Raw genomic sequence first — 21,493 nt, 5'->3', positions numbered from 1 at the left:
GCAGCTCCGTTGGTTCGTGGCTTTGGCTTTGACCAATCTGGGGAAACACCGTGGAGACGCCGGTTCTCTGTTTGTGTAACCCAACAACAGCGGCTTCTTCTTTTTTTTTTTTTTTAATTTCAAAACCAAAATAGTTTAATATATTAGGGAAGTGACTATTTAAATAAAAACTATCAAAACTTTTCAGCCGTCAGATGTGTTGTCATGAGCGCCACCCACCTGGCCGTGTTTTAATAATGAAGCTACAATCTTCGCAGGGACGTCTTGTTTTTTCCGTGTGATGTCGACCGGAGGCGGCAACTGTTTGTTAGCTCCAGTGGCTATTCGGGACATGTCTTCACACGTGAAAACGCAAGAGAACACTTTCCAGGATGGCTTTAAAAATGAATAAATAAATACATTTGAAGAAAAAAAAGAAAAGAAAAGAAAAAAGTAAAGGCTTCTCCGGTTACAGCTTCTCGAACTCAAAACGTCAGTCACCAGTTTGCCTTTTTTTTTTTGTGCTTGTGTTGCGTTGGTTTTTGTGGGAAAGGTATTTTGGGGTTTTTTTTCCGAATGAAATATATTCTAAACGTTCTAAACTATACTACACATTTACGGCGGCATTCAACGAGAATTGTTCATTGCTTTTCTTTTGTCGCAAATCAAAGCTCGATTTCGAAATTGTTTTGTATTTCAATGACATGACATGACATGTTTGGGAGTTTGCTGCTGCGCTGAGAAGCAAATACAAGAAGTAAAACCGGAAGTTAGCAAACAACACCATTCTACTTTATTCATTGGAATCAAATCAGTTTTAACACGAAGGTAAAAACTAAGTTTTGTTTTTTTTTAATTTTAGAGATATTGTAAACAAAGGGCTAAATGCGCAATATTCTTTCTTTTCTTTTTGTTTTGTCTTAAGAACAATTATGCAAGGTCTCCACCACGACAGCCTATGAGACATGAAAATATGAAAATGGGGATAATATTCCATACCTGCGCTGAATGACACCATACAGCACAAGGGACCGATAAACAAACAAAAGTATATCAGGTCAGTCAAAAAAGGAGCAGACAAAAAAATCTCATGGGTTTTGGTTTTTGTTTGTCTTTAATGAGAAAATACTTGGAATATGTAGAGTAGGTGCATAACTGTGAGCCTTCCACGTGACAAAATAACCAAGCAGAGTATGAGCATTACAAGTGGTTAACATAGAAACAGAGGTTATACTGCATAGTAATAATAATAATAATAATAATAATACACTCGCTTTATCACACACAGACAGTGTGAATCCCACACGCACAACTGGGCACCTTCAGGCAAAATATGGGGGTTGGAGAGGAGTAAAAATAAGCCAATACCATTTAAAATGATAAATAAATCAACTCTGCATCAAACAACACAAAAATCATCATCGTAATTAATCACAAACTCTCCCATGATGTGTGCATGATTGTTGTTGTCGGCCGCCAGCCGAGACAGGAGGCACCTGTCGTCCCTTTGGGAGGAATCAACATCCTTGGGGGGGTGGGGGGTGGGAGGTCTCACAACAGACTGACTCTCTCCGTTCATCCTTTCAAACAATTTATTGCTCAGACCACACAAAGAAGGCCTGCCGCGCGAGGGGGAACCAGTTCTTCCAATGTGCTGACTACAGGAGGATGATTGTCTTTTGTGTTTTGAGGGAGACGACTACACGCCGACCTCAATGCGTTGCTTCCCGTTTTTTGGGACCGGTGGCAATTCCTCCTTCAGAGACGACCGCTGCTGTGCTTTCAGGAACAGGACAGGCCCGAATGAAAATGAGTTTTTTTTTTTCTTTCTCCTTTCCCTGTGGTCTTCTTTAATCTCTGCGGCTTCAAGAGAAAACTACACACTGCTGAAGGATGCAGTCATTTTTCTTGCTACTTGTCAGTGGTTTTTAAAAAAATATTTCCCTCCCCCTCCGCCCAGCACTCTGAGTACAGACGGTCCTGTAGGTTTCCCTATTTTCACCGATAGTCAATCCATCTTTTGTTCTGCTTGTTGTGACTTTGTCTCACACTCAAAAAGGCCGACTAAGTGAAAACAATCATTTTGGTACATAACAACTTTCTTTGGAAAAAAAAAAAAACTAATAAAAAAAACAACAAAAAAACAGAAGCTTGTAATAAAACTTTATCCTCAGCTCGCAAATAGCAGACAGCGGTCGCCCACAGCGGACATATCCATATAGGACATAAACGGTCCTACCTCAGTATAGTACATGAAACAACTGCTTCCATCAGAAAAGCACAAGTCAACACAGCCACGAAGCCTGTGGAAGGTAAAATAAACAACTTTTTTTTTCATAGGATATAAAATGACAGCGCCAGCCCTTTAAAAAGCAGAAGCGATGCACTCAGCTTCCCTCTTCCTCTCAAGTCAGCTGGAGCAGGAAATACAGTAGCTGAGAAAGTCCAACACCACCAATCCTGCAGCCTGACAATTAAAACCTGATGCTTTATTTCCCTATTTGATGACCCAGACATGATTTTTGAATGCAAGTTCATAAAAAAATAACATAAAATGAAATTAAAAAATCCCCCAAAATGGTTCACAAGGATGCTGGAGTTGAAGCTTTAGGATCCCAGAGCAAGACTTTCACTCTGTTTCTGTTCAGTTTGGCCTGTAACCTCTCGGCCAGCTAAGGTGGAAGGATTTATAAGCTACACTTCAGTCGGCCACTAGGAGGCGAACGTGACTTTTTTTGTTTTCTACAGACAGTAATGCTTAAAGTTCAGTTTAAACTTCTTCCTGCACACACCTGCATACTAATTTTTTTAAAAAAACAGCAACAACTTTGTTCACAATTACTTTTCTTAAATAATTCTCCTCAAGCACCTGCTGCCGATAACATCATCATCATCATCATCATCATCATCATCATCATCATCATCAAGAGGCAACCTGTCAATATAAAATGGTTTTTCGCGCTCAGCCCCTCAAAAACCCAACCAAGCAAACTTTAGTTACAAATATATATATGTATGTTTTTTTCAGAAATCCTATGAATATTTAAATCATTCAGCGTCTCCAACAAGTAAAAACCTCTCATCGTGTCTCCGGCATCCTTCCTGCGGCAAACACACCTCAACAAACAAACAGCCAATCAACGCGCTGCTTCGTCGGCGGGTTCGAACTCCACCCAGCTGATGAGTCCCGCAGGGGTCACGTGATCATCAGAATACTTCTAGAGAAATAAATACTGCTTCCTTCGTTCCCTCCTCCTCCTCCTCTTCTTCCTTTTTCAACCGGTCAGTCTCTCCATCCTCCTCCTCCTCCTCCTGTTCACCATCTCTCTCCAGGGAGCTGCTCACTCTTCCTCTTCCTCCTCCTCCTCCTCCTCCTCTTCCTCACCGTCCTCGTTGGTGTAGATGCCGGCCTCCCACTTGCGGGCCATGTCGCTCTTCCTCCTGGTGACCCGCGTGGCATCCAGGACCTGCAGGAGGTGGAACAAACTGGTCAGACTGGTGCAGCTGGAGAGCGTTTGGGAGGGAGACGTGCTTCTCCTCCTCCACTCGCCACCAACAAAATAAATAAAAATGAAAAATGCAATGGGAACACAACACAGTGGCTTCGACTGGACATGCACAGAGAGTGTGTGTGTGTGTGTGTGTGTGTGTCAAAAACACAAGGAGCGCTTCATTTAACCACCCTGAATTAGTGCCCGGACAAAGTAAAAAGTACTTTTTCATGCTTTGACTCGGGATTCGTTCCTGTTTCCCTGATGTGCAACCAGCCAACTTTTCAAAATCACACCACCTGGTGGTGTGTGAAGGACCTAACGCAGCTCACTCTGGGTCGGCAATCGACGGGTCACATGACAAGGAAAAGTGCTCGAGTGTCTCCGATGGGTTAGTGCACTCACCGAGATCCGTTTTTAAAGTGACTTTTGTTGGTCTGGTGTCACAATTCAGCATCCAAACTCTGCGACAGTAGTGTTTTCTTTTTTTTTTCAGGAGAGGGGGCGGGGCACAAACATGCAGCACCAACACACCAGCACAGAGCAGAAGAGTGCAACCACACAGCAGACCTGGGGTCAGAGGTCAAGCTCTTAAGAGTTCTTAGGAGCCAACAGCTGGTCCAGACCTGGTCTCCTGCCGGACTGGTTCCATACGTGTGTGTGTGTGTGTGTGCGTGTGTGTGTCTTTCTGCTTCACTCACTCACTCACTCACTCACTCACTCACTCACTCGATGCTGCTGGCTAAAGGAAAAGTCATTAAAAAAAACAGCAAGTGAAGGAATTTTCCTCTCTTGTGACTCATCTGCAAACTCAGTTTGGCTCGCTGAAACCGGTACACACACACACACACACACACACACACCCACATGCTGTTTGTCTGTTGGCAGCTTCAGTCTGACCCCAGGTGTGTGAGTTTGAGGGTTCGGGGGGGGGGGGACAAATTGGGCGGGTACCTGGGTGGTCACCTCGTGAGCCATCAACAAGCGGCCGTACTGAGCGGGCGGGGGAAAGAGAGAGGCAACAGTTCACACATGGTCAGCAAGGGGCGACGATGACGTCACCGCGGACGGACAATGACGACAACTGATGGTGGCGAAAGCTCTGTGTCTGCGCCTCGCTTCACTTCCTCAAAGTAACAATAATGTGACTCAGGGCAGAAAGTCCCGCGGGAAACTCGCATTCGCACTTCTTTATATGTTTTATATTTACTCCTGTGTTGAAATGATTGAATTGCATGCGTGCAAACTGAAAAGCAACACGTATAATTTACTTTCTCTCTCATAGAAATGTTTAATGACAAACAAACAAAAACAACAACAACAAATCCCATCCGGGGGGCAGGATGTGGTCAGACAGTTCAGTTTAGTCACCAAAAACCAGTCATCAAAACCAGCCACGAGCACTCGCTTCTAGTTTAGCAGCAGCGGCGTTAGCGGCTAGCGCTCACTTCCTGTTTAGCAGCTTCCTGCTTTTGTTACAACTGGCCACTGACATCTTCTCCCTTATTGTCGATTTAGGGGTTTTGAAATCTGTTTGACGTCCGTCTGCCTCGGCTGTGCTACATTTCAGGTCGCTTGGCGCCACCTACAGGTGGACATGGAGTCAAGACCACACCATTTATTTTTCAGCAAGGTATCTTTCGATAATTTTCTTCAACATTTTGCTGTTTTGCCAGCTATTTTGAACTATTAAAAAATAACAATAACTTGGCTTTATTAAATTAAAAGTATATTGACTTGGAAAAAGAGGAGCGTCACTCTGGGTGTCACGAACAGAGCGACACAAGGCAGCAGCTGGATTCTTTTCTGTTATTATTGTGTCATTGCAATGCTGGCTGAGTCTCAACCGACTCTCTTGATCAAAAATCCCAAGTTGGCCCAGTTTGAGTCCAAGACGAGACTGAGACCCTTAAAAAGTCTCAAGACCAAGACCAATCTGGAGTACTGCAACAGTACCTACAGCTATGTGTGTGTGTGTGTGTGTTTGTACTTACGCTGCTGTCCTCCATCTTCTCCTTCCGCTTCACCTTGTGACTTTCGTAGTCCTCCATCAGCGTCTGCATCAGGTTCTTGGGCCGCGAGCCCCCGGAGTCCTCGCTGCCGGCATCGGACAGAGCGCCCTCCGATGGCGAGGGAGAGACGGGGGGTGCCGGTCGCACCTTCTCGATCTTACCTGCAGGTCAGAGCGGAGACACGGGATTGGTTCAAACCTGGGATGTATTCTAAAGAACTGGGGATCGGACTGACATGGCAGCGCTGAAATTGTTTCCCAGTGGCCACTAGAGGTACTGCAGCTAAAAAAAAACTATTAGGTGCAAAAACGCCCAAAACCGATAAGACGACATTTGACCTAAAACACAGTTCATAATAAATCTTTTTACTGTAGATTTTTGGACTTTTGTTTTTGGACTAAAAAAAATGAAGGTCAGAAAGGAGATTATTATTCCCAAACTAGTGGCCACTGGTGGAACCTGCGGCCGGCGTCCTCGGTATCGACTACTGGTGGGTGCGGCGCGCTGACCTGGAGCCGTCCGGGCCGTCAGCGTGAGTTTGGTCGGCAGGCTGTTGCTCTTCATCTTGTCGGCGGGCGTGATGGTGGTGGGCGGTCTCTGCCCCGCCCTCCCGGGGGCGGGGCCAGAGCCTCGGACCACCACCTGCGGCGGCTGTGTCTGCCGCTGCTTCTTCAGCTCCTCCTCCCGCTGCTGCGCCGCCCGGATCTCCTCCTCGATCATGGAGAGCGTCCGCTGCTTCTTGGAGCGCAGGCGGAAGGGCCCGCTGGCAGGCTCCGCCTCCGGCACCCGCGACGCCGATGCCGCCGTGCTGCGCAGCTCGGCCGCCTCCGAGTACTTGCTGAAGTAGCTGAACTCAGGCTTGTCTGGGCTGGGAGGAGACGGCGGGCGGTAGACTGCCGTTGGTCTGGGCGCTGATGTGACAGTGGCGGCGGCGGGCGCTGCTGGCGGCGGCGCGGGAGTGGAGGAGGCCAGCGCTCTGGCGTAGGACGACTGGATCTTGATCCTGGGGCCGGCGTTCCGGGGCCTCTGCTGCTGCTGCTGCGGCGGTGGGGAGGTGGGCAGAGACGGAGGCGATGACGGAGGTTCTTCCTGGGGAGCCCCACCCACTTCTGGACGGCGGCCGGATGGAGCCGGACCAGAGGAGTCGGGGGAGGAGAAAGTGGAGGAGGAGGATGAGCAGGGTGGAGATGCTGGGCTGCAGGCGGAGGGCGGAGACGCCGGGTGGCTGAGTTCCAAAGACCCAGACTCAACGCCCCCACCCTCGGCCACCATGGCGCTCCGCAGGGCGTTCTGGACCAGGACGCCGGCGTGGAACTCCAGCTCCTCCTCCGTGGGACCGCCGTTGGTCCGACCGTCGACGGGCGTGAGCGGCTGCGGGGTGGGCGGCAGCGAGGCACCGCTGTCGGACACGCTGTCCAGGCTGAAGGGGGCGGAGTCCAGGCTGAAGGGGGCGGTGTCCTGCGAGCGCACCGACAGCTCATCCAGCCCCGAGTCCGACTCCTCCGGGTGGGCGGGGCTCCTCCTCCCCACCTCCTCTTCCTCCTCCTCGTGCACCATGGTCATCACGGCTCGGGCGCAGGTGAACTCTCCGCCCAGACCCTCGTCGGACCAGGTCACGTGACCGTCCCCGGCCTCGGGGAGCCCCCCGTCGCCGCCGCCCCTGGTTCTGGCGAAGGGCTTGGCGGAGTAGATCTGAGGGGCGGGGCCTCTCTTTTCACCGTCGCCCTGCAGGAACTGCTTTCTGGCGGAAGAGAAGTCGATCTGCTCCTCCACGATGTCCACCTTACTGCTCAGCTCTGGGTCAAAGGTCACCACGGTGGGAGGACCGGTAATCTGAGGCTGGGGGAACACAGAGGAGAGGTGAGCGGCGAGCTGGAGGTTCTGGAGGTTCTGGAGGCTCCACCTAGTGGTCCCACACCTGCTGTACCTGCGCAAAAGGGTAAGCGTGCGTCTGCTTCTGCTGCTTCCTCTCCTGGTACTTCCTGAGGGACTCCAGCTGCTCAGCGTCCAGCTGCTCTTCCAGAGGAACCTGTGGGCAGAGCAACAAAAAGAAACGCTCAGTTATCTTGTTGTTGAAGTTGAAGATAAAGGTGAAGGTGAGGTTGAGGTCAAGGTCAGGGTCAAGGGTGAATGTAAAGTTGAGGGTGAAGGTGAGGGTGAAGGTCAAGGTTAAGATGAAGGTCAAGATCAGTGAGGGTGAGGGTCAAGGTCATGGAGAAGGTCATGGTGAGGCTGAAGGTGAAGGTCAAGGTCCTGGTGAAGGTGAACGTACCTCCTGAGGAGGGTTCCACCAGCGTTGAGCGATGCCGGGGTTCTTCTTCACCGCCTGGTCCCGGATCAGCTCCTGACGCTCGCGCTCCAACTCCTCGACCTGCCGGCAGAAGGTGTTGACGTGAGCGTTTCACGCCCAATTTTTACACGTCTGCATCAAACTGTCTCATTGAATTCACACAAACAGTTCTTTGGATTCCGGCAATCAGCTCAAAGTGAGCGTCAGCATTTTCCTATTTGCCGCCGCTCACCTCCTCTACGGGGCGCTGCCGGGTCACCCTGACCACCTGCTGCTCCGCGCCCGGGGTGAACAGCTTCGCTGGCCGCTTCTCCTCGTGGAACGCCCTCAGCTCGAACCTGGGCCCACCGCCGTCACCCGACACGTGGCCGTTGGTCCTGGCCACCGGTTCCCCCTGGTGGACGACGGTGGTCTGCCGCTGGCCCTCCACCACCACCGCTGCCGCCGGAGTCGCAGCCGCGGGGGGGGAGGCGGACACGCAGACCGAAGGGGAATTTCCGCTGATGGTAATGGGACTGCTGCACTGGAAAGGAGAAGCGTTCCCATTGGTGGGAATTTCTGAGGCGGCGTCCAGGACCTGGTCCAGGTAGCAGATCTCCTGTGGACACCAGGGGGCGTCATTAGACTGAGGCGAGAGCGCCAAAAGAAGTTTTGGTGCAAGTCAACAGTATTAAACAAAACTATAATCAAAAACAAAAACACAGTCAATACAAAGAGTAAAACCTATGAATCGGTCAAAAGACCTTTGGTTCGCCTTGCAGCGGTGACTCCACCCACACTGAGCTGGGACCAAAGTCGCAGTGGAAACACACCCGGGCCCAGCCAAGTAGCGCCAGTGGAAACAAGCCCACAGGGGTTCTGAAAGGTGTGATGGAGGTTGGATCCAGCCCGACTCACCTGCACCACCTGCTGGCTCTCCAGCTCCATGTCGGCCTGCCTGTCGTTGATCACGCTGACCGATTCCTGGAAGGTGACGCTCTTCAGCGCTCGCTGCTCCCGCGGCGGCGCCTCACTGGCATCGTCGGCGGGCCGCCACCCCTTCTGCACACACGCGCACACAAAAAAACAGAGCTTCAGAGAGGCAACGTGAAGGAGCTGAGAGTGAAGACTGATCGTCTTCACACACACACACAGGTCTGCACTGCAGTACTACAGTTAATCCTCTGCAGCAGCATGAGGCAGCAGGAGCTCCCGCCACCAGAGGGCAGCGCATCCCAGTCAAAGGTTGATAAAGGAGCAGGGTTTCCTTTTTTCAATCGTTTTGTTTTTCAGTTGTTCACAAAACTGAAAGTTCGGATTCTCAATAAATCACCTGATTCAAGTGCTAAAAATGATTTTCACATTTTAACAACAAAATGGAACTGATCCATCCATGTGGATTTATTATCAGCACTTGAGCTTCTGACGTTTACTTGCACTTTTTACAGTACACCAAGGTTTGCAGTGCAGCAGCAGCAGTTTTGCGTGCAGTTCTCAGGAATTAAGGATACGCCAACCACATATTATTCCGTGCGCGCAGCAGCATAGCCTGGAGGATCAGTCTGGACTGGAGGGCTCCAGGTCAGAAGATGATGATGATCGCAGATGATGATGATGATGATAATCTCTTCTAATGAGAGGTTGGAACACGACTCCACCTGCATCATCCGTATTGCCTCACAAAGGAAGAGGTCATTAAGGTCGGAGCTGAGTGGACGCCGCCACATTTGGGCAGGCCCACTTCCTGGTTTTAGCCAACATTCCAGAGCGGGCCGTTAGCGAGATGCTATGCTAACGGACTCCTTCCCCTCCTCTACTGACCAAACAAGTGAGTGCTTTGACTTGCTGTTTTACTAGCCAGAACACCTCTCTGAGGGGTGTGTGTGTGCGTGTATGTGTGTGTGTGTGTGTGTGTGTGTGTGTGTTTAACGAGCATCACTGCAGTGCATTGGAAGTGTATTCACTTCCATAATGAGGAAGTCTTGGCTCCTGAAACGTTACCAGACGGACCTTCAGACTGCAGAGACGCTTCACTCGCCTCTCGCTGCTCTCTTTTCCTCCCCACAGTTTTTTGGTTTCTTTCCCTCCCTTTACCTGAAGTCACATGGTGGATTTAATTGCCCACACTCTCCTCCCTCTCCCTCCCTCTCGTCTCTTTGTCTCAACTGTTGTGTGTTTGTACGACCGACAACAACAACAACAACAACAACAACACAAATCCTCTCTGAGGGCCATTTCAAAGAGCACTTTGGCAGAGCCACATGCAAATTCCTCACTCAATGAAGTCAATATTTCATACGCGCTGGGATGAAAAGCGGCGCCGGCGTGGGAGAAGCTCATGCCTGAAGTTTGGACCCAGAACCAATAAACCCACAACACACCGCAAACACACCGCAAACACAAGTTAAAACTTGGAGAGGGCGAGAAAGAGAAGCGAAAAAAGCGAAAAGCACCACGAGATGGTGCCCCCTGGTGGTTGGCAAGGGGCAGAGCTCAGCCACAAGCCCCGCCCCTCTAAACGCTAGCAGATGTTTTCTTTCGTTTCATTGCATTAATTCTTTCCCAACAGCTGATGGGAACCAGTCGTCTGTTTGTTTCCTTCTCTCTCTGCGCAGTTCACACGTCAACAGGCCCCAAATATTATTTCATGACATGAAGATGAACCACGTGAAGAGGACCAGATGTCACACACACACACACACACACAGGTTCCCGTACTTGCACATACACATACATGGTCAACAATAGGTTGTAAGTAATAAGACAGATTAAGTCAGGATGTGTGTGTGTGTGTGTGTGTGTGTGTGTGTGTGTGCGTGTGTGTGTGTGTGTGTATCAGCAGTACAACAGTACAGAGTGGGAGGATATCCTGTTACCGCCTCAGGAAAACAGCACTACAGTACAGGAATGTCTCATATTCAACACCCCAACGTCCCCCTCCCCCTGCTGAGACACACACACACACACACACACACACACACACACACACACACACACAGTCAGAAGAGTGTGTCGGATCATGGTTGTGTATCAGAAGTGTGTATTCTCATGTGTCTTTGTGACTCTTGCTGAGGTGAACAGACATTCCAGGCATAACTACACCGGCTCAAACTAATATTTGTGACCAGGGGGGACAATACACCCCCCAGTGTGTGTGTGTGTGTGTGTGTGTATCATATAACTATAATACAGATCAGACTCTGGCCAGTTCTCAGACGTGAGGAGGATGGGATTCTTCCAAAGGGCGCCACCTGCAGGGCTGGTGGAGAACATTGAGATCAGGCCCTGAGATTAGGGGCCCATTGCTATCATTGTGCTTTGGGATTGGATTGAGAGGTGAGATTAGGGAGGGATTAGCTGGCTAATATCTGCCCAGTGTCACTGGGCTGAGTGAGTGAGGCCGAGGTGGGCGAAGCCGGGAACGAGATAGTTGGTGACGTCCAATAAAACAAGGATAATTAATGAGTTGTTTTTTTTGTTTGTTTTTTTGTTTTGTTTTTTTGGGGGGGTGTCCTTAAAAGGCAAGAAAACGCAACAGAGCAGAAAAAACAACTAGGAACTCATTAAAAACTCTGGTGTCTATTCGATTACAAAAAAACATGGCATTGTAAACAAAACCGGAATTTTGGATGGCGGAATTCCTGAAATTCCAGAGAGAGAGAGAGAGAGAGAGAGAGAGAGAGAGATCCAACTCTGCTGCTTCAAATAATCAATCTTCTCGTTTTGACACAAGGGGTTGCCCATCCTCCCAACATGCTGGTAGGATGGTTTGTGTGTGTGTGTGTGTGGAGACTCCGAGAGTGAAAGTAAACACACCGAGGCTCGGCCTCGCTCACCCTCTTACTCTCTCTCTCTCTCTGCTTCGTCTCACACAGGTAAACATTGTGTACACACACGCACACTTCAGGCCCTGTCATGAGGCCAAATGGAGACGGAGGGACCAGGAGTGTGTATGTGTGTGTGTGTGTGCGTGTGTGTGTGTGTGTGTGTGTGTGTGTGTGTGTGTGTGTGTGCTGAGCCCCTGTGTAGCCTGGCTGAACAGGATCCTGTGGGGTAACTGGAGCCGCCGCTGGGCAGAACTGGAGAGTCGGACTGAAGCGACTCGAAGCAGAAGAGGAAGAAGAGGAAGAAGAAGAAGAAGAAGAAGAAGAGTCTCGCTCTCTCCCTCTCTCTCTCCCTCTCTCTCTCTCCAGTGTGGAACAGAGTGGAGACAGACTCACCTTCAGCTCTCAGTTCCTCCTCCGTCTACTTTGGCAAAATCCATAAATCCTCAACAACCTTCCCAGATTTAAAACAACAGCAGCAGCTCCGTCCGTCCGTCCAGAGCGCTGACGCCGTGCCGACTGTCCAGGGGCTCCAGATGGTGGGAGTGGTGGACGTTTCCCCGGCCAAGCCTTTTCCCCCTCCACCTCTCCTCCTCTTCCTCCCCTCCCGTCTCCTTCCTCTCCTCCACAAAGCCGCTCCTTTCTCAGTAACATTCCTGGCCGGATCGCCACGAGCTGTGATGTCATGGGCCAACCGCGCACATGTTGTGTGTGTGTGTGTGTGTGTGTGTGTATGTGTCTGTGTATGCGTGTGTGTGTGTGTGTGTGTGTGTGTGTGTGTGTGTGTGTGTGTGCGCGCGCGCGCACAAAGACCCCGTCTGTGCAGGCGCCCTCCAAACTAAAACACACCAATAACATCCAGCAGCCAGAGGTTGGCCACGCCCCCCCAACCCCTTCCTGTGCAGCTCTTTCACCTCCTGATGAGTAGATGATGAGTGAAGAGGAGAGAAAGAGAAAAGGAGCAGGCGGTGAAGGAGAGAAAGAGGAAGAATAGAGGGAAAGAGGAGGATGAAGTGGAGAGAAAGAGGTGAAGGTGAAAGAGAGAAAGTGGAAGAGGAGAGAAAGAGGAGGAGGGACAGAAGGTGGAGGACGAAGACGAGGAAGAGGAGATTGAGGAGGAGCAGACAGAAGAGAAAAGAGAGAGGTGCAGGGAGGAGGTGTTGGAGTGATGTTCTCCACCTCCTCCTCATCATCACTGGTGTCCTTGGTTCTGATTGGTTGTATGGCCTCATGAAGCCCCGCCCCTGCAGGTCGCGTGCAGCTGGAGGCGGAGCTCGCCGCCAGGCAGCAGGAAGTGGAGCAGCGACCTGATTAGCAGGCAGTGCCAGGGGGGTGGCGTCGGCCTCGGCGGGGCGCCGGTGTGCAACTGGGCCATCGCAGCGAGCCGTCAATACGGCAGCGACGGGCGCCATCGATCGGAGGGTCGACACACTGCCGCAGTGGGCCAGGAGGGCGGCGGCAGCCACAGAAACACCCATTGAAAGGTCCAGTCTGTAACATTTGGCCTGATTTATGATTTTTAGATTGGTTAAAGCTGATGATACGGACAATAAATATGTTAATAAAAGTGTATACTGGCAGTACAATATAAGTCATATATAAACATATACATATATATATATATATATATGCATAACACATACATATATATGTATATATATGTATATCTATATATAGAAGACGGACGAGGTATCCAGCTTTGTGTGGGGACGCCGCCGTAGTCTACTGGCAAGATTGGGAGAGGGAGCAAGGGAGGGAGGGGCGAGCGAAAGAGCGCCGCAATCTAAAATTATGATCACCAGATGGCAGAATTGCACACACTGTACCTTTAAAACGCTCAGATACCAGAAATATAAAAGAAGCTCACAGCGTCCTGACAGCTGAGGACTTATTTCCGTCCCTGCCTGATCTCCAAAGCAACTAACAGCAGGATGGCGGGCGACGCCCACTCGTTTGCAATCAAGACATAAGAGAAAGTGAAATCCGAGTTGTGGGCGGGGCCACGGGTGTGGGAGGGAGCGACAGGATGAGGCCGACTGGACGGAGGCCTATCACGGCTCAGCAGCCGACCTCGACAGGAAACCGGGAAGCTGTATCTGTGGAAATGGCCCTCAGCGCAGGAAACACACACACACACACACACACACACACACACACACACACACACACACACACACACATAAAAACCTGGAGGCCACCTGTGGTGGGACAAAATGCGGGGCCTGCCACAGACACTGCGGGGACCCAGGAGCGGACGGCCGTCCTAAAAATAGCCGCAAACGCTTTAAAATAAAACTTCCTGCACGGAGACGAGACGAGGAGACGAAGAGAAGAGGAGACGGAGCAGAACCGAGTCACGCTGTCAACAAAAACAGACGGCCTCCTCATCTCCTGAGATCATCAAGAAGCCCGGCAGATTCCATTTCCCTGCTGCTGCAAACATGACAGGAAAGACAAACACACACACACACCCGCACACACACACACACACACAAACACACAAACACACACACACACACACACACACACACACACACACACACACACACACACACACACACACACACGGCTGCTAACTAAGGACACTGACTCATTTCTCCCGACACTTTTGGTTTTACTTGAGGTAACGTGAAGTTCCTGGGAATCCCTTCAGTTTCAGATAAAGTTAAAGTGAAAATACTTGCGGGACTTCCTGCCGGCAAGTCCTGGTCAATTTTCCTGTCGTCTTGTCAGTGGACAACAAATCAGAGCCAGGAAAAGAAAAAAAAAAAAGACTTCTGATTGGCTGATTTTCTGCCACATTGGTCCAGTTTCTCCAGGACTGGATTGCCCTATCTGAAGGCCTGGACCAGACCGTGATACTTAAACACACACACACTCACATTTTAATCAGAACCAGGGCCACGCCCACCTCAGGTACCTGAGGATCGGGAAGGACACACAACCTCAGACTGACAAACAACCCGGCAGGGATGACGTTCCCACCTCGGAGCGTCACACTGGATTGTGGCACATTCCCAGATTCACCATCTCTCTCTCTCTCTCTCTCTCTCTCTCTCTCTCTCTCCTCGAGTCGCTCGCCCCACACCGACCACTGAACCCCCTCTTCCCCCCTGCTTCCCCCCGGCTCGCGAGTGCAACAACAACAGAGGAGGGCGACGGTGCTTCAAGGACGCTCTCCAGTCTGAATGCTAATAGTGCACTTCTCTCTCTGTCACACACACACACACACACACACACACACACACACTCGGCGCTGAAGGACCCTCCTTGGCGGTGGAGAGGTCTACAGTCAGGCAGTGTGACCCGACCACCAGTGATGCAGGCGCCACCTTGAGACACCGAATGCACAACGACTTTGCCGAATCCAAAGACGGTGCAGCTGTGTGTGTTTGTACACATGAGTGTGTGTGTGTGTCGCGTCGCGTCGCCGGTAAATGACAAACAAACACCGTTATTATAATTTATAAACTAAACAAGAAACAAACAAGAACATTTGGAAACGAATGCTACACAAGGAAGTGAGGCAACGAACCGAGGACGGCGTGAAAGAACAGATCTCCAGCGGAGGGGGCGGACGGGACGCATGGGTGGCTGTGTGTGTGTGTGTGTGTGTGTGTGTGTGTGTGTCTGTGTGTGTTTTTAGAAAAGGGCCAATGAGCGTAAAATTCTAATCCTTTCCACAGCACAAATCAGCCCGCTCTGTCCCACGGTAACTGGCCGACCACACAGTGAGGCTAAGTGGCTAAATGCTGAGAACTGGGGCTGGGACTGGAAGCTGCCACAGCTTTACATATGAAAGCAACACAAGCAATGTGCCAGAGTCGGCACACCTCTCCTTCTTCTTCTTCTTCTTCTTCTTCTAGTATCTTTTCTCAGCGCCGCTGAAGCTAGCTGCTATCTGTGGGATAGTTAAACACATCCCATGATATATATTTTTTTCCTTCTATGAGGTGGGTCACCAAAACATCCATCTGCTCCTGCTCCGGCCCCCTCTGTCACATTTTAGAACCCACTGTGGCCCCACCAGTCAAATAGTTTACCCACCCCTGAACTAGTCTGTCAGATTTAGCATGTCAGCCCTGAGCACGAGCTGCTCAGTTAGCCAACACAAACTAAGCGGCCACAGAAATGCTCACTAACCTCTGTCGCAACTGGCCAAGCTCTGCGGGAAAAACCGGATGCTGGCGTGACTGGACGTTCTGCAAATGCTGACCTGGCTGCTGCGAGAGACTAAAATTAGCTCGGCCTCAAATGTTTGGATCAAAGAGCGGATTAGTGACATAGCTGACACTAGCGTTGACCAAGAGAGTATCGAGCTCGAAACAAGACCGAGACATTTGGAGTTGGAGACCGAGACAAGACCAAGACTGTATATATCAAAGAAAAATAACAACAAAACAGAATAAATGGCCAGTATCTTTTTTTTCAATTCAAGTTTGCTTTTACATAAATGGAACAGCAACATTTCTTTCCAGCAAGGTATCTTTCATTCATCTTCTTTAGCATTTTTGCTGCTTTGCCAACTATTTTGAACTATTAAAAAAAACAACAACAACACAACTTTGCTTTATAAAATTAAAAATATATTGACTTGGAATAAGGGGTGTGTCACTCTGGGTGTCACAAACAGAGCAAAACAAGGCTGCAGCTGGATTCTTTTCTGTTACTATCTGACTGATTTTAGTGTTGGCTGAGTCTGGAGCGGCCATGGCCAAAAATCCACCCAGTCTGAGACGGAGACAATTGAGAGACAACCTGAAGACGTGGACTTGAAACCAGCCTCGAGACCAAGACCAACCTCGAGCGCTACAACAACTGGCTGATGCACCTTTTCAATAAGCGCCTCACAACATGACACAACGCAACAGATCTGAACCGAGTGACGCTGCGACATATATATATATATATATATAAAAAAAAAAAGCTAAAGCAGAGCGAGGTGAGCCCGTGCCTGACCTTGTCCTCCATCGCCAGCACCTCCAGTTTCTTCCTCAGCGATATGATGTCATGCGTGCGTGTGTTTTGATGCGAGGCCAGCCGAGCCGAGCCCAGCGGTCCGTCTGCGGGAGATTGAAGCGCTTCCCCACGGTGTTAGCTTAGCTTAGCTTAGCTCAGGGCATTAAACCCTAACCCTAGAGGAGCAGTGTGCTAATCACCTGTCTATTTCAGGACACTGGCTGGAGGAAGCAACGAGGCCACGCCCCCCCCCCCCACCCTCTCACCACCACTCCTGACCTCGCCAACACTTTCCCCACATGCGTCTATTTCCAGTAAAGCTGAGCTGAGGCAGCGCAGACGCCCCAGACGCCTTTCCTGCTGCTCGTTATCAGTTTGTCTTCTTTGGCGTCTTAAAAATAGAAAAATCGTTGAGGAAGATGAACGATAAAAGTGGGCAGGGAGCGAGACGGGAGAACGCAGAGGGGTTCATTTTAAAGTGCGAGGAACGGCCTCCAAAACTTCTCCTCCCTCACGCTCACTTACACGCTCACTCTCTGTCTCACTCTTCAGCTGCATTTCCGTTACTCCTAGAATTGCACAAAACCTAAATATCGCAATAAAAACTGGTCATCTCTCTCTCTCTCTCTCTTCTACCTTGCATTCATCCCAACAGTGTTCCCAGACTTCCCGCCCTCGGAGCTTCCAGGGGGAACGTGATAAAGACCCCTGGAGGTCCAAGACCCGCCTCACTTACTGGAAATATCAGAAACCTCAATTTCCTGGTTTTGCCTTCATTGCATTCGTGGAGAGAAAAAAAAAAAAGAGTCTTTTTTTGGGCCGTTTGAAGGCGCTGACCCCCCGCCGACCTCGGCCTAAGGGACCTCGCCATCATTTTTTTTGCTTTCCTTTGTGTGTCACAATTTCATTTGTGGTGGCTAGTGTGCGTCCGTCCGAGCTGTAAACACACAGTGTGTGTTTGTGCCGTTCGCGTCGCAGGTGTTTAGCTTTTGTTGCAGAATTGAATGACTTCAGTGGGCTGGACGCTGTGCACAATGGTGGTGGTGGTGGTGGTGGGGGCGGGGTGTGGGGATGTAATGGCGGGCCGTCGCACGGCTCGGCTCGTATTGTTGCGTTTCCTGCATCCCTTCGCTTCTCTTCCTCTCTGGAACGCAGATGCCGTTTTATTCTGATTTTTGGTGGGGGTTGGGGGGGGTCTGCGTCTTCTTCATCTTCTTTTGTCTGCTAAGTGAAAATCAGCTCTGTGTCCGTCGTCTCGCCGCTTTTCCCACGAGGCCCGACAGAAATAGCCACCACGCGTCGCTGGGCCACTTAAAATTCCAGCTTCTCCACACACACACACACACACACACACACACACACACACACACACACACACACACAGACACTTCCTCTTTCTTTTTCTTTCCTTCACCTCCTCTTCTTTCTCTCCTACTCCTCCTTCTCCTCTTTCTGTCATCTTTCTCCTCTCTTCCTCTCCTTCACCTCCTTCTCCTCCTCTTTCTCTTCCTTCTCCTCCTTTTCACTCATCATCTCCTCATCAGGAGCTCCACAGGAAGGGGTGCAGGGGGGCGTGGCCAGCCACCGGTTGCTGGATGTTATTGGTGTGTTTTAGTGTGGAGGGCGCCTGCACAGACGGGGTCTTTGTGCGCGCGCGCACACACACACACACACACACACACACACACACACACACTGTCTAAACACTGGGAGAGAAGTCACATCAAGTCTCCGTCTAACAGCTGGGGGGGCAATCACATGATTTTTCTTTTCATTCTTTTCTTACTTGTGTTCCACTTTCACTGTCAGCTGACCACACACACACACACACACATGCTAGCAGAATCAACAATGTTTGAAGGGGGAAAAAAATAGGGGGTGAGAGGTGGGGGGGGGGGGCAAAACGGCGCATCAAAGACATTTGGTGACCATGTGACCCTGCGGCTCAGGATTTGATCCAATCAGGCGAGGCGCAGGGCGGCCTCTCTTCCTGGACGGCAGCCAGCGGAGGAACGTCAACACAGTATCCTGAGACTGAGCAGACTTCCTGCACCTGAACCTGCTCGCTCACTCTCTCTCTCTCTCTCACTCTCAGACACACACACACACACACACACTGTTCTGTTCCTAGTCATCACGTCTTTCCCAGTCGTTCTGTTTTCATCAGCAGCCACATTCAGCCGTTCAATAACTTTTGATTACGTGTGTGTGTGTGTCTGTTTGTGCAACCAGGAATACACACACACACACACACACACACACACACACACACACACACACCCCTGTGCGGCTCTGTCATCACGCAGTGCAGCCGGCTGGTGGTGTTTCTGGCCAGAGGCTGCTGGCAAACACCAGGCCTGCGTTTGCACTTTCGCTCAGCGTTCGTTATTTCCAGAAGCTGCCGGTTAATTTCAAACCCCGGGGGGGCAAAAAGACAAAAAAACAAACAAAACCAAAAACAAAAGAGGACAGCACCGTCGACCACCCAGCTGGCCGACGAGCTCGCTTCCCAAAAAACAATGGTGGCCGACAAAAGGAAGAATTTGGGCGCCGTTCTGACAGGAAGGTGTGAAATGTTTCAGCCTTGGTCTCCTGTGCTGCTGCTGCTGCTGCTGCTGCTGCTGCTCGACTCACAGGCTCAGCTGTGATCGTGATGTCAAACTTGGACAAAGTCGCAGGCCAACATTGATATTTATTGATAAAATCTTCCTCCAGATAGAACAGTGAGCCTTAACACTGAATATGGAACAGGCAAAGCTTAATACCGTACAATAAATTACTTTGAATTGCAGACGAGCAAAATCGAATGTCAGACTAAAAAAAAAAAAAAAAAGAAATCATCAAAATAAATTCATTATCAATAAAAAATCACATGGCTGTTTTTGATTTTACCGCCTTCTGGTTTAAATTTCACCAGTAACCTTTTTCCACAGGCTAATAATACATTTAAAAATAAAATAACAACAATGAACCAATTAAGAAATGAACATCCTGTGTTTTTTTTGGGTTTTTTTTTTTAAAGCAAAGGAAAGCCGGCCGCCAGAAGCCCTGGAATCAGACCAGTGATGGTAAGTAGCAGTCGCCTGCTGCTGCTGCTGCCCTCAAACACACCCTGCACTTAACCCCATGCTAATGCCGAGCCAGGAAGGATTCCACACCCCGTTGTATTTTGACGGCCTGGCTGAGCTGAGCCGGGGGTCTGCAGCACCGTCTGGCTCCGCTCGGGGTAGAACGAAATTTGGAAGAGTTGCCACGTGAATTAAGAAAACCTCGGCTCGTATTGAAAAAATAAGACGAAGCCCAGTTTTGAAATTTTGAAGAAAAAAAAAATAAATCCTAAAATAATGATAATACAGAGGGGGGAAAAAAACTGTCGAGAACTAAACGAAAAATTCCATCCGATGATCTGAAAGCGGCGCCGTCTCACTCCTCTGGCCATTGTCAAAGTGTGCAAGCGCAGAGTGACAAGTTGCTTGGCAACAGCCGACGGGCAAAGGAAAAGAAAGAAGAACTCCTGAAAAACACAACCGGGAGGAAATCTGGAGCATCTGGCTGCAGGCGCTTCAGTCTGACGCATCACACGTCCTCTTGACTTACTGACTAAAATAATATTCCAAAAGGTGCAGCCAATGTGATCTTGTTCCCTCGCCGCAGGTTCACGCTCAAGTATGTGACACACGCGTCCGACAAATGTCTCCTCAGCGACAACAACAAAGCGGCAGAGGCTCAGTAGTGTGACTTCAAAATGTGCAGAGGAGGAAGAATACGCACGCCGTACGCCAGCCAATGACACGATGAGTGCGATCAAACAACACTTGATAATGTGCAGCGTCATTCAGAAGCAGGTTAAGGTCATCCCAGTATTTAGGTTAAAGTGATGCAGGAGGAAGAGGAGGAGGAGGAGGAGGAGGTGGAGGAAAAGGAAGGGAAGGAGGAGGAGACTGCAGCAGTGGTCTGGTCCACTGACCTCCTTTGGATGACAGACACACAGACACACACACACACACACACACACACCAACTCAATCAACCAACTCAACCAACCACCAAAAAAAAAAAACAACCCTCAACTTTAAGGCTAATCGGTGTCATTAGCTGCCCTGTTGTTAGCTCGCATTCTGAGAATGAGACAACAAAACTAAAAACGCTGCTACAGTTTTCTCTCCCAGGTAACCTCGCGTGTTGAAAATACAATTTCTGTCAGCGGTCAACGTGACCGTCATCTACCTGCGCTGATGAAGATCAATGCGCCGACCCTGAGCCCTGGCAGCGGCAACTGGGAACTACTTTTCTTGCTTTTCGCTTCTGTTTAACGGCGCAATGCAACTGACCTGCGGACCGTCCGCTACTTCTTCCTCGCGTCGGTGGTGGTGGTGGTGGTGGTCCGCTGCCTGCCGCAAACACGGCCGCCAGGTCGTTAAACCGCGGCGGTGGAGAAGGCAGCACTGGGTACGGAGCTCAGCGCGGCGGTGGCGGTGCCCGCAGTCCGTGACTCGGCTGACATTGAGCGGCTCTTTTTTTCCTTCTTCTCCTCCTCCTCCTTCTTTTGGGCGCCAGCAGCTTCTCCAAGTGACGCCGTCCGTCCTCCTCTCCCTCTCTCTCTCTCCCTCCCCCCCCCCCCCCCCCCCCCTCTCTCTCTCTCTCTCTCTCTCTCTGCCCCTCCCCTCCCGCTCTGAGGCACGCGCGCTTGAATAATGCAGGTCCCGCGAGCGCTTTCTGTCCCGCTCTGTGGGGACAATCAGAGCGAAGGCGGCCGGCGCAAGCACAATGAGACCCGGCCCGCGCGGATCAAGTTACCGCCTTTTTCAGTCAGTCAGTCAGTCAGTCAGTCGGACACAGGCGCCCAGCCAGTGCCCGACACACACACACACACACACACACACACACACGCACGCGCACGTTTCTTTCACCCCTCCAACCTCACGCAAATGTGCTCAGGTGGCGTTTTTTTGGGGGGGGG

General features: G+C 50.4%; 1 protein-coding gene across 4 annotated transcripts in view; it reads right to left on the bottom strand.

Annotated features, from left to right (window-relative positions):
• Positions 1-1,074: 1,074 nt before the first annotated feature.
• palm2akap2 (PALM2 and AKAP2 fusion) overlaps positions 1,075-21,493 on the bottom strand; it is a 48,835-nt gene continuing 28,416 nt past the window's right edge. For 2 of the 4 annotated variants that reach the window (XM_076028942.1, XM_076028945.1), the window contains exons 10-17: positions 8,670-8,813; positions 8,005-8,370; positions 7,755-7,853; positions 7,401-7,511; positions 5,992-7,321; positions 5,465-5,643; positions 4,425-4,463; positions 1,075-3,446 (exon numbers count right to left, since the gene is read on the bottom strand). In XM_076028942.1, the coding sequence (XP_075885057.1) occupies positions 3,321-3,446; positions 4,425-4,463; positions 5,465-5,643; positions 5,992-7,321; positions 7,401-7,511; positions 7,755-7,853; positions 8,005-8,370; positions 8,670-8,813 (2,394 nt within the window). In that variant the 3' untranslated portion in view covers positions 1,075-3,320. The remainder of the gene's footprint in view (positions 3,447-4,424; positions 4,464-5,464; positions 5,644-5,991; positions 7,322-7,400; positions 7,512-7,754; positions 7,854-8,004; positions 8,371-8,669; positions 8,814-21,493) is intronic. The other 2 variants (XM_076028943.1, XM_076028944.1) reach the window with 2 other exon arrangements.

The sequence above is a fragment of the Nelusetta ayraudi genome, unplaced genomic scaffold, assembly GCF_046127955.1.
Source record: "Nelusetta ayraudi isolate G7.1 ecotype Tasmania unplaced genomic scaffold, CSIRO-AGI_Nayr_v1 ptg000026l, whole genome shotgun sequence".
Taxonomy (NCBI): Eukaryota; Metazoa; Chordata; class Actinopteri; order Tetraodontiformes; family Monacanthidae; genus Nelusetta; species Nelusetta ayraudi.
The sequence above is the reverse complement of the archived record's forward strand: the minus strand, read 5'-3'. Positions and strand labels throughout refer to the sequence as shown.